Consider the following 13,765-nt stretch of genomic DNA (forward strand, 5'->3'; position numbering starts at 1 on the left):
AGCTTTTTCAAAATCTCTCAAAAAAAAAAAGTTTTTCAAAAGATTGCAACTTAAAAATAACTTTTTTTACAAATACTATTGACATCAAAAAAAAATCTAATTGAGTTCGTGCCTTCACACACATTAATTGTATATAAGTAAACTCAGATTACTTAATTTATGTAAACTCAGTTTATATAAGTTAATTAAACTAAGTTTACGTGTATATATAAATTGAGTTCACGTGTTCACGCTCATAAATTATGTATACGTAAATTGAATTTACATTTGTGTTACGTAAACTTAAATTGCACTACATACGTAAATAATATTTGCTTAATTTAAATACACGTCTACCTTATATGTCACACTCAAATTAAAACAAAACGAAAAAACGGCATCAAACAAACAATAAATATAAATCTTCGATGAAGCAATTCATGAAATTCACTTACTTACTTGTATGAATAGAGTATCGATCAATAAAAAAGATGTTGATTCAATCTTTAATTTTGGTAGGTACTGGTTGCACATCTATGGTTTTTATGGTGAAAAGGGATGAAGGTTCAAAGTGATAATGAAAAAAAGATTTTAAAAATTTACATTGAGAAGACAATTTTGATATTATTGTAAAATTTTAAGTAAATTTAAGTGTAACTAGAATTATATATTGCAGTTGTTAGTAACTCTATCTACTTTTGTTTTGGTAGACAATTCAAACTATTTTTCATATCGTAATATTTTTTAGTGAATCACTGATTTGGTCCTCAAATTTATAAGGATGGATCCCAAATTTACAAGATAAAAATTAATCCTTAAAAATGAAAGGGGTCTATCATTTTATAGAGGTGTGACCACCATGATTCCACAATTTTGTTATCTTACTCCAACTAGCTATATGCACAAATCCTATATATCGAGCTGATCGAAAACATATATTCAAAGTAAATTGATTTTATTGAATTTTCATTCCACATGATGGTATGGATGGACATGACTACAATATTAGCATGGGTGACCCATGCAGGTTTATTGAGCAAACAAACATTTCATTGAACTAAAACAGACTCTAATAAAACGAGGAGCGAGAAAATGAGGAGCATTTCAAAGAATGGAGTGGATAATATATTAACAAACATATTGAGAGAATAGAATATTTATTATAATGATTTCCTGTAATTATATTCTGTGGGTTGTATTAGATCTAACCACGATTTTTAAGATATGTAGAACAAAGTAAATCATTATAACAATTATATCATTTTTAGAAAAAACAAAAAAAAAAAACCATCAGAAACTGAAATTATTCATGAGCCAACAATGCCTCTTTATTTAAGATAATACATTTTGTTCAAGACTTGTTCATATAAGCCTTATTCATACAACTAGCTTGATGAAGCATATTACACATTTAATAATTCATGGCTCCTTTTCCAAACACAACATCATCTTGATCACAACATTATATAGCAAAATGTTGAATCTAATCAAATCCTGAAATGATGTATTTGGATGTTTTCAACATCAAGTTTCATGAAGTTGCTACGCTTTCTAGTAGCTAAAAACTTTCCCCAATTGTAAGGTCTATACTTGGGAGGGTTTTGATCATTTGTGAGCTCTTTCAAAGGTTCCACCATTGTGTAGTGTGAAGGAAAGAGAAAGAATGGATATGAAAGTCTTGCCTTCTCTGCGTTCAGTATCACTCTGTGTTCAACACTCTCATATGCATCGTTACTCCAAACCTAAAAAATAATTAATTAATTATATTTAGTTATAACTTGTTCCGGTCATATTTATATTATAAGCAAAAAAAATTACTTTTTAGGTTTATTAAAAATCTAATGTATTTGGTCTATAATATATATCAACTACATTAAACATTTAACAGTTTTTATTTATAAATGTAACCGGAGGGAGTATGTTGCACTTGTTTAGCACAGTAACATGTAACAAAAAAATGTTTAGTTATATATTTTTAATCCCTCTAATTTAGCTATGTGCAATTTTGATCTTTATAGTTTTTTTGTCTGATGAGTTTTGTTTCTCAATTTTTCAATTGCTACCTTTAAATCTCTCATTTTCTTTTCATCTAAAATAATTCATTTTTTATCCTTTCATAATCAATTAAAATAATTGCAAATCAAAGTTGAAAAATTGATTTAAACATTATTTGTTGTGAAGCTCATCAATTAAAATATATTAAACTTAAGTTAAAAATAAAAAGTCCTTAATTCTCTTAAAAATCCTAATATTACATCCTATAAAAAATCAAATTTAAGATAATAAAAAAAAGAGACATTTTGCTGAATATAGTGAAAGAAAATTGCACTCATGAAAAAAATCTTATTTTCATTTTTTAAGGACAAAAATATATTTCTTTTTTATTATAAAATTGATAAATATGTTTCTTTTTTATTATAAAATTGAGGCTTAAATATGAAAATGGTCTCTGTAAATATCTGACGTTTTGGTTTTAGTCCCTATAAAAATATTTTTTTGGTATTAGTCCCTACAAATATAGAATATTTGGTTTTGGTCCTAGGTATATTGTTTTAATCCTTGTAAAATCATTTCATATTGAAATTGGTCTCTATAATATTCATTTTAGTCCTCATTTTGATTTACTAAATTCAAATATTCTACATATTACAAGGACCAAATCTAATATGAATCAATTTTACAAGGACTAAAACAAAATATCAAGGACCAAAACCAAATTTTTTTAATTTGCAGGGACTAAAATCAAAAAAAATATTTTTACAGGGATTAAAACCAAAATTGTCAGATATTTACGGGGACTATTTTCATATTTAAGCTTAAAATTGATCACTTTTGGAAGCTTGCACTTGTTACTCATATAAGAATAAAAATCTGTAAAACAATCTAAAACTACTTCAAACGAAAAATTGTTTTGGGTAGCTCCACTTGAAAAAATCATTTTGGCTAAAATATGGTTTTGATCCCTGCAAATATGTTTCGTTTTGATTTTAGTCCTTGTAATTTTTTTGTTTTTGTTTTTTGTCTCTGCAAATATGCCTCGTTTTGATTTTGGTCTCTGACCCCACTTTTATGATGATTTGCACATGTGGCACATGATAATTGAACCAATTTATTAGAAAAATAGTCCCTGCAAAATCTTTTGATTTTTAAAAAGGTCCCTGCAAAATATTTTACTTTTGAAATTAGTCCCTCCAGGTACTATTTTCAAAAACAGAATATTTTGCAAGGACCAAAAACAACAACAAAAATTTACAGGGATTAAAACCAAAACGAGACATATTTGCAGGGACCAAAACCATATTTTAGCCAATCATTTTCTATAATTCATCTTTATTAAAAATAAAAAAAATAAAAAAATAAAACTTTTTCATTTTAGTAAACAAAAACAAAATAGTTTCTACTTTTTTGAAAAATCTCCAAGATTAATCATTAAATTTCTTAGCACCAAAGTTGAGGGTCCTAAGAAGTATATAGTACCTGAATTACATCTCCAGCATTGATAATATAAGCATTAGGTAAAGGCTTAACCAAAACCCATTCACCATCAGATTTTCTCCTCACTTCTAATCCACTAACTTCATCTTGAGCAAGAACAGTTAAAGCACCAGAATCTTTGTGGCGACCACAACCTAGAACAATGTCAGGGTTTGGACAAGGTGGATAATGGTTGAGTCTGATCCAACTTGTTTCATCTTTGAAGAAATCATCAAATCTTTTTGGGGGTAATCCTAAGCTTAGGGCGATGAGTTCCATTATCTTGAGTGCTAGTTTTTTCATGTGTTGAGCATATTCTTGGAATGTCTCTCTGCACAATATATATAATAAATTAATGGTATAAGCTTAGTTTATTTATAATTTAATTAGGATCGTATATGAATTATATTTAAGCACAAAATAATTAACAAATTTAATTACTATATGCCCTGAAGGCGCACTAATTATTTTGTGTCTACGACGCAGTTTGTTGTCCATTTGTCTTTTATTTCTCTATAGTTCATCAATACTGTTCAAGAATTATAGAGAAATACGGTTCAAATGTAACTCATCAATACTGTTCAAATGATAATTCATGATAGTCTCACCATTCTTGATGGGATTGTACCCAAAAAAAAAGAGCAACGGTGCCAAACTTATTTCTTTTTATACATATACCGAAGAAATGGTCATTTAATATATTTGATCGTAGTTTATTTATTTTTCGGTCGAACTCTGAATTATCATACAGGAGAATATAGTCAAGTTACCTCATCTCTAGTGGAAACTCTGGCCACTGATTATACCAATGAGTGACCTCTTTGTCATCAGGATCAATTGAAGCTGGAACCAAAGTAGATTCCTTAACAGTAAAATCAAACACTTCCTTCCAATCTCTAACATTCTTAGTATGCTCAGTTTCATAATATCCCATAACATTCACAATATCTCTCCTAACTTTCTTCTTCTCCTCCATTTTTTGACCAAAGAATTTCTTTCCAACAGATTCAATCCTTTGCCTACTTTCAAGAGGAGCTCCATGATTGATCACTTGGAAGAACCCCCATTCCTTGCATGCACTTCCTATTTTCCTCACAAGCTCATCAATAACTAAAGGGTTTTTAACATTATTGGAATCATCTAATATAGGTGATAGGTCTATTACTGGAATATTTTCAGCTTCTATGATACTTAGTTTTGGTCTATGCTCTGGGGGTTGAATGAAATCTTGATCAATCTCTACCATGGTGATGATTTTTTTAAAGAAATATTGATTATTCAATGACAGCAATATTAGTGGAAGAGTTGTTTTGGCTGTGACATATTTGTGTTGGTGTCCAATTATATATACACACACACATTGCAAATTTGACATATGTGTTTTTTGTTGTCGTTACTTGGTTATAAAACTAACGGTGATAATAATAAGGTTAAATATGCCATTGACGGAATACAATGTAAGTAATTCATTATTTTTACTAATTAAAAAAAGATCAAATTCAACGTCGCAAACACTAAAAAGGACTTAATCTACGGACAAATTCACATCACCAAAGGTAATAGCTTAAAACGGGACAATTTCTACAAATGTGACAAAATTAGAGTGACCAGAATATTTATGCATTTAAATCAGCAACGTTGACACTCAAGTCATTGGTTTAATTTTTAACCAAACGAACGCCACATAAGACAAGAAATCTAACAATGTCTCACCAAGACGGTGAATAAAACAACGTAGCTCTCAAACGACGAAAGAAAACACAAATGAGATCTTTGTGAAAAACACATATTTAGATGATGATGATGAAAAGGGTTAACACCGCTTTTGGTCATTGTAATATTGAGCTAATTAGGTTTTGGTCCTTATTAATATAAAAATAAAAAATTGTCATTGTTATTTCAGGGTCTGCCACTTTTAATCCCTCATTTGACCTTGTCAAAATAAATGATGCACGAGTGATTCAGACCCCATAAAAAAATAAAAATAAAAACTCTCCTTTTTTTGAACAAGCAAAAACCACTCTCTCCTTTGATGAAGAAGAAAGAGTGAAGTTAAAGAGAAGGTGAAGCCTCTCTCTCCTTTGATGAAGAAGAACGAGAGAAGTTAAAGAGAAGGTGAAGCCTCTCTCTAAAAACTAAGGCAGACTATGTAAGTAAATGTTAGATTTTGATATAGGGTCTAACTCATCCTAAAAAAACCGACTTGTGAAGTGAAGATTGCCCCCACTTATAAACACATGTTTATGTCAGCTTTTGTTTGATGTGAGACTCTTTAACACACACCCTCACGACCAACACTATTGGGCTTGGTTCGTGGACATAAATGGTAGGTGGCCCGATAACAGAACCTGATAGCAGGTGGCCCGATAACAGAACCTGATAGCAGGTGGCCCAATGGATCTTAACGGATGCTCTAATACCATGTTAGAAACTGTCGTTGGACCTAACTCAACCCCACAAAACTGGCTTGTGAGGTGAGGATTTGGCTGGTGTTTGAAGAGCAAAATTGAGAGAGAAGGGAGGGTTGAGGGAGATGGTGGTGCGGTGAATGAGAAACCGAGAGAGAAGAGAGGGTTGAGGGAGATGGCAGTGCAGTGAAACCGAGAGAAAGGAGATTAGGCAGTTGTGAGAGGAGGGAGGAGAAAGAAAGTCGGTGCTGCTATGGGGGTGGCAGCGTAGCTTTGAGTAGAAGAGGAAGATAAAAATAGGGTTGCTATAGGGTTTAGACTCGTGATACCATAATAAAATTACAATGACATCCCATTACATAACCACTTATAGACACATGTTTCGAACCATCTTTTGTCTGATGTAGAACTCTTTAACGGTAATCGATAAACATTGGTTTTATGATAATTAACATTATATTGTATTGGTTGAAACTAGGTTTAGATCACTTAAGTTTGATCTCAAATTCAATTTTCGTGAATGAAATAATTGTTAGATAATGAGTATTTTAATTAAGGGAGTTGCTAACCGGTGCCTCCGGAACACTAATTAAGGAGCAATAAATGAACATATTCTACTTATTTTACTTTAATTAAAGTGATAAATAAGGTAACTAATTAAAATAAAATAAAAAGTTGTATTTAATAGTCCGTCAAATTTCCTTTTTCATTTCATATTTACATTTCTCTATCATTTTCATTTCTTAACAAAAAAAAAAAATTCTTTTGGATTTTACTCAAACCAATTTTTCTTTCCGTACATTTTTTGTGAATCATATTTTTTTTTCAAACCAATTCACGGAAGCCTATGCATAATTAGCAACATTTTCAATTAAAATAAAATCTAAAATAAATTAACAATTCCAAAGATAAAACATAACCAATTAAAATATCAAAAACAACCTCTCAAAAAAAAATATCAAATTCAAAATCATCAAATTTGTAAAAATTACAAAATAGGATTCCATGCTTGTATCACAAAATAGAAAATTTGATAGAGTATTGAATACATATTTTTCTTCTTTTAATTAACTGCCTTATTTATCACTTTAATTAATCAATTATGAATTAAGATAATTAATTATTGATGAATTATTCTTTAGGCTTTTGTTTGATAATGAACCATTATGGAACGATTTAAACTAATTAAGGTATCTTACACGCGCAATTGTAAAGACTAATCATTTTGAAGTAACCGTGGAACAATATATTCTATTATACCTAATGAGAGGTTTATGTCAACAACTATTTACTCCCTCCGTCCCTCATTATAAGCACACATTACGGAAAAAAGTGTCCCTAAATATAAGCTCTCTTCCAACTTTCAAGATGCATTTATTATTATTTTTCTAAATACACCCCTAATTAATACTACCACTTTACCTTTGAATTTAAAAAGCCGATATTGAATACACTATAGACAAAGGATAATCTAGTTCACACAAAATAAACACATTAATTACACTATCAACAAAAGGCTTATATATAAGGACAAATGGAGTAATTATTTAAGGGCAGTGCTAAATATCACGAAAAAATCTTACGAAATTATCACAAACGAGAGGAGACGTTGTTAAAAGAACCCCACTAACCAACATAGCTAATTTGTGTTAAATAAAATTATTATTTTAAGAGTGCAACACTGCTCTCGTGAGCGGTTCAGGATGAAATCTCTCGCGATAACAAGCATTATCCATTATTTAATGAGAGTTGCTATATGCAGCGAAAGTTTTATCCCGAAATTCTCACGAATGGGAAAATACTTTGGCAACAAAAAAACAAATACCCACTTACCAAAAATGTAGTTTATGTAACGTCCTCTTTAATTATTTAATTATTTTATAGAGTTTAGGGTCCACTTTGATGAATTATGTGATTTTATATGATTATATGATGTGTTGATATTTTATTTAAAGACTTATTTTATTATTTACTAGAATAAGATTTGAAAATAAAATAAATATTGAGATGTGGGGCTGTTTTGGAATTTAGAAGAGTTTAGTGGAAATAGAGGAAATAAGATAAAGTGGATTGAGGAGAGATATAAGGAGGAAACTAGGTTTAGAAAAGTTTTTACGTGAAACTGCTTTTTGGAGAAAAAGAGAGAAAACAAGAGAAGAGGAGAACCAAGAGGGAGAGAGACCGCCGATCATCAATACTAAGGTAAGGGTGAGACTAACTTTCTCTAATTCTAAGTTGTATGATTCTGAAAATGGATTTAACAAGTAGAGGGATGTAATTTTGAGAGTTTGAGAATTAGGTTAAAAGATGGAGAATTGATGAATTAAGATGAATAATCGGTTAGATTGATGTAGAAATAGTATCCAGACCTTAGACTATTCAGAGAACAATGTTTAGAATCAGTTTTGAGGTTAGAACCAAGAGATTGAGTGAGTTTTGAGAAAATCTGCAATTCTGCCCGAACTGACATTCATCGCTCGCCCTGGCGAGTATGAGTAGTCGCCTCGCGAGTGATGAAGTTCATCACTCACCTAGCGAGTAAACCCCCTCGCCTCGCGAGTAAGCCCAAAACTTGCTCACCATTGCGAGTAGTTGCTCGCCATAGCGAGTTGACCAGTGAGTGAAACTTGATTTTTAAGTTGATGATAGAGACCAAGTTTTAGATGGTTTTGAGTGCCTTAACCTGTTTAAGAATGATTGGGCAAACTTTTAGATCAAGATTGGACGTGGAGAATTATGAAGTGAGGTTTTTGAGTGAAAAATGTCAAAACTCCCGAGAGCACCCTTTTTCAGTTCGCCATGCGAGTAGTGAGTTCGCCATAGCGAGTGCACCATTTTCCTGAACTCGCCATAGCGAGTAGAGAGCCTCGCTTCGCGAGTAACCCTGTGGCAGACAACCTTGTTTAGGTTTCTTGCGATCTTTTGTCGCACGTGATGTTATGAGTCGACCCTTGGGGTATGAATGAAGTTGTTAAAGATTATAATGAGGTGCTGAGAGGATGAATAAGATGATTAATATTGATGATTTACTTTGATGATTAAATTTGAAAATATTTATATATTGTGAAAGACGTTGATATGAAGATGTAATTGTTATATATGATGATTATTATTGATGGTGACTTGCTGTGTAACACCCCGTTTTCCCAATATACAAATTTCTTAAACATTTATCAGAGTAAAAACCATAAACAGGATATCACATAGTAATGTAATCCAAAAACAGTTAAATAATAATTTAACCTTCACAAAATATCTTAATATAGCAGCGGAATATTAATTCAGAAGTCATAAATCAGTTTGGCACGTAGGCCCCGTCAAAATATCTCAAATGAGTTAAATCAACTTAACAAAACATAATAATTGTTCAACATCATAAAACATAAACATGATAGTCACGTAAGAGAATGAAGCATGTATAACATTAAACCCCATTCCGTTACGTATCAGAGCGATCTAGACGACACAGTGAAGGCAAGGCCAACTCACGAAAGCAAACTGCACACTAAGCACGATCACCTGCAAGTTACCCATACGAAGGGCAACATTTTCAAGCAGAAGGGGTGAGATTTCATAATCAAATAACATTAATCAATGTAATTGCGAATCATAAATTAACATCATAATCATTCCTTAAATAACATTGCATAATTGCTAAACAGTTATAACATAATCATATATTCAATTATCATAAACAACATAACATATCTGATAAACATTTATCACATAATCACGTAATCAATCATTATCAACAAGGCATCTTAATCATGACAATGCGACAATGCTCTTAGACTCCTTATATGCATGTGGTACCAATCGTCATCATAAGTATTAATATACTTTAATCGTGCGGAGGACAAAGCTCCTATAAAACGTGCGGAGGACAAAGCTCCTAATAAACGTGGTGAGGACTAAGCTCAATGATATGCTATGCATGGACTCTTAACAACAAAACACGTAATCATCGTAATCAACATGCATCCAATAATTTGGAGCTAAATGTCATCTTATTCATTACATACAATCATCATGCACTTAGTTAAATAACAGCAGCAGCAGCGTAATCAAGTTACATAACAGAATGATATCATTATATCAATAGCAAATCATTTGCATCATAATTAAACTTCATATCTTACACAATTGCACAATACAATAATCATGTTCAATTAATGACAACATGTCTTAAAGGCTTTACAGATTGCATTAGACTTCATCATTAGGTTTCGTTACCAATTAGGGGTTCACTCTTGGTCAAAACGTGCGACAGAGATCGCACTACACTCAACAAACTACATTCTGGGCTAGCTCGCGAGGCGAGAGTTCTCACTCGCCATGGCGAGTACCACTCAACTCCCAAAATGAACTTGTTCTGGGTTCCCTCTGATCCTACATTCATTCCTAATCAATACTAGGCATGTTCAGGCACTCAAAGGCACTCAAGGTCCAACTAAAAAGGTCGAAACACAAAATATGACATGCTCTCTGCCTAAGCTCGCGAGGCGAGGAAGGGTTACTCGCCATGGCGAGTTGCACCAAACAACTCGCGAGGCGAAGGGAAAGGGCTCGCGTGGCGAGCGATGAAGGTCATCACTCGCGAGGCGAGGATCATCAATTTTTAGGGTTTTGACCTAATTCCAAAACTTTTCTAAATCAATCATAACTTTTTCAATTAATCATCAGAATTACAGCAATCAACGTTATTGAATTATTAGTCTCACCCTTACCTTGTTTGAAGAAAATCGCAGCACTCTTCCTTGGTTTCTCTAGACTTGGCTTTTTCTCCCTTTTTCTCCAAAACAGTCGTACGTACAATGTTTTTTTCTAAAACTAGGTCTAACCTTTATATACCTCTTCTTAATTACTTATCTTATCTCACTTTCTCCCCCAAAACTATCTAAAATATCAAAACAGCCCTCAACTAAATATTTTATATTATTTTCAAATCTTTATTTTATTTAACAATAAAATAATTCTCATATCCTTATCAAATCTTCCAAAACTCATAACTTATCACGTCATCGATCAAATCATCAAAACATACCAAAATCATGCATATATTATATAATTATAATATAATCACCTAAACTCGATTAAATAAACGATTAAATGAAAGTGGGCGTTACAACTCTCCCCCACTTAAAAGATTTTCGTCCTCGAAAATTTACCTCAAGAAAACAACTCTGGATAAGACTCCAGCATCTTACTCTCAAGCTCCCACGTCAAGCTTTCACCAGTCGCTCCCGTCCAAACGACTCTCACGAGAGGTATCTCCTTGTCTCTCAACGTCTTCACTTTACGATCATCAATCCTCACCGGTAAAGTCTCTACCGTAAGGTTGTCTCTAACTTGCACATCGTCACTTTGGATTACATGAGATGGATCCGGAACATACTTTCGAAGTTGCGACACATGGAAAACGTTGTGCAAATTCGAAAGATGCGGCGGTAAACCCACTCGGTAAGCCACCGTTCCAACTCTTTCCAATATCTGATACGGACCAATGAACTTCGGGGTCAACTTCTTTGACTTCAAAGCACGTCCTACACCAGTCATAGGAGTGACTCTCAAAAACACGTGGTCTCCTTCTTGAAACTCAAGATCTTTTCTACGCTTATCATGATAACTCTTTTGTCGATTCTGCGACGCCTTCATTTTCTCTTGGATCATCCGAACTTTCTCAGTAGTTTGCTGAACAATCTCTGGTCCTAAGACCACTCTTTCACCTGACTCAAACCAGCACAACGGGGTTCTGCATCTCCGACCATATAAAGCCTCGAAAGGTGCCATTCCAATACTTGAATGATAACTATTATTGTATGTGAACTCGATCAACGGAAGATGACTATCCCAAGTTCCTCCTTGCTTAAGAACACAAATTCTCAACAAATCCTCTAGCGACTGAATTGTCCTTTCCGACTGACCATCTGTCTGCGGATGATACGCCGAACTCAACCTCAACTTTGAACCCAAAGCCTCTTGCAAACTTTTCCAAAATCTAGAAGTAAATCTTGGATCTCTATCTGACACAATGCTCGAAGGAACACCATGCAACCTCACGATCTCCTTGATATAAATCTCTGCCAACTGGGCAACAGGGAAACCAATATTAATCGGTAGAAAATGAGCCGACTTCGTCAATCTATCCACAATAACCCAAATTGCGTCGTTCCCTCTAGGAGTATTTGGCAAACTCGTCACAAAATCCATGGATATACTATACCATTTCCATTCTGGCACATCTAAAGGTACCATCATTCCAGCAGGTTTCTGATGCTCAACTTTCGATTTCTGACAAACTAAACAGGAATACACAAACTGTGCCACATCTCGTTTCAAACCAGACCACCAGAAAATCTTCTTTAAATCATGATACATCTTCGTAGCTCCCGGGTGAATACTCAAACTACTTCTATGACTCTCTTCAAGAATCATCTTCTTAATCTCTTCATTGTCTGGGATACAAATTCTTCCTCGGAATCTCAACACACCTTGGTCATCGATTTTAAAATCACTGTCTTCAGTCTGATCTCTAGCAACCAACAAGTCTACAAACTTGACATCAACCCTCTGCGCTTCCTTGATACTTTTCAAGAATTCACTATCAATTTTCAGCATACCCAATTTCACACTCTGAGGTGACCATTCGCAAACCAAACTCATATCTCTAAACTGTTCAAGCAATTCGAACTCTCTGACCATCATAGCGGACATATGCAATGTCTTCCTACTCAAGGCATCTGCAACAACATTAGCTTTACCTGGATGATAATTCAAACCAAAGTCATAATCTTTCAACAATTCAAGCCATCTTCGCTGTCTCATATTCAATTCCTTCTGATCGAACAAATACTTCAAACTCTTGTGATCACTAAACACCTCAAATCTCGAACCATACAAGTAATGTCTCCATATCTTCAATACAAAGACGACAGCCGCCAACTCGAGATCATGCGTAGGATAATTCTTCTCATGAATTCTCAACTGTCTTGAAGCATAAGCTACCACTTTACCTTCTTGCATAAGTACACCTCCTAAACCCAACTTGGACGCATCACAATACACCACAAAAGGTTCATCTGACTTCGGCAAAATCAAAACTGGAGCAGTCGTCAAACGCTTCTTCAATTCACTGAAACTGTTCTCACAATGGACGTCCCACACAAAAGTTTTACCTTTACAAGTCAACTGCGTTAGCGGAAGAGCTAACTTAGAAAACCCTTCAATAAACCTTCTATAGTAACCAGCTAAACCCAAGAAACTTCTAATCTCAGTAACTGACTTAGGAGTCTCCCACTGTGATACCGCTTCAACTTTAGACGGATCCACTGCAATACCATCACCAGAAATAACATGGCCTAGAAAACTCACTTCTTTCAACCAGAATTCACACTTAGACAATTTAGCATAAAGCTTCTTCTCTTTCAACACTTGCAAAACAATCTTCAGATGCTCAGCATGTTCTTCTTCAGTCTTGGAGTAAATCAAAATATCGTCGATAAACACAACCACAAACCGATCCAAAAATGCATGGAAGATGCGATTCATATACTCCATAAACACTCCAGGTGCATTGGTAACACCAAAAGGCATAACTTTATATTCATAGTGACCATAGCGTGTTCTGAAAGCTGTCTTCTGCATATCTTCATCTTTTACTTTAATCTGGTGATAACCTGACCTCAAATCAATCTTGCTGAAAACACGTGCACCCACTAACTGATCCATCAAATCATCAATTCTCGGAAGTGGATACCTATTCTTGATAGTTACCTTGTTCAACTATCGATAATCAATACATAGCCTCATACTACCATCTTTCTTCTTTACTAGCAAAACCGGCGCTCCCCAAGGTGAAACACTTGGTCTAACAAACTTCTTCTCAAGCAAGTCCTCCAACTGTT

General features: G+C 33.7%; 1 protein-coding gene across 1 annotated transcript; it reads right to left on the reverse strand.

The window, feature by feature from the left end:
• Positions 1 to 1,269: 1,269 nt before the first annotated feature.
• Positions 1,270 to 4,787, reverse strand: LOC25482660 (flavonol synthase/flavanone 3-hydroxylase). The gene is made up of 3 exons (XM_013611249.3): positions 4,224 to 4,787; positions 3,457 to 3,784; positions 1,270 to 1,721 (listed from the first exon to the last, which is right to left on the reverse strand). The coding sequence occupies exons 1-3, from the start codon at positions 4,697 to 4,699 to the stop codon at positions 1,467 to 1,469; spliced, it is 1,059 nt and encodes a 352-aa protein (XP_013466703.1). The 5' UTR covers positions 4,700 to 4,787; the 3' UTR covers positions 1,270 to 1,466.
• Between the last annotated feature and the right edge of the window lie 8,978 nt (positions 4,788 to 13,765).

The sequence above is a fragment of the Medicago truncatula genome, chromosome 1 (genome assembly GCF_003473485.1).
Source record: "Medicago truncatula cultivar Jemalong A17 chromosome 1, MtrunA17r5.0-ANR, whole genome shotgun sequence".
Classification (NCBI taxonomy): Eukaryota; Viridiplantae; Streptophyta; class Magnoliopsida; order Fabales; family Fabaceae; genus Medicago; species Medicago truncatula.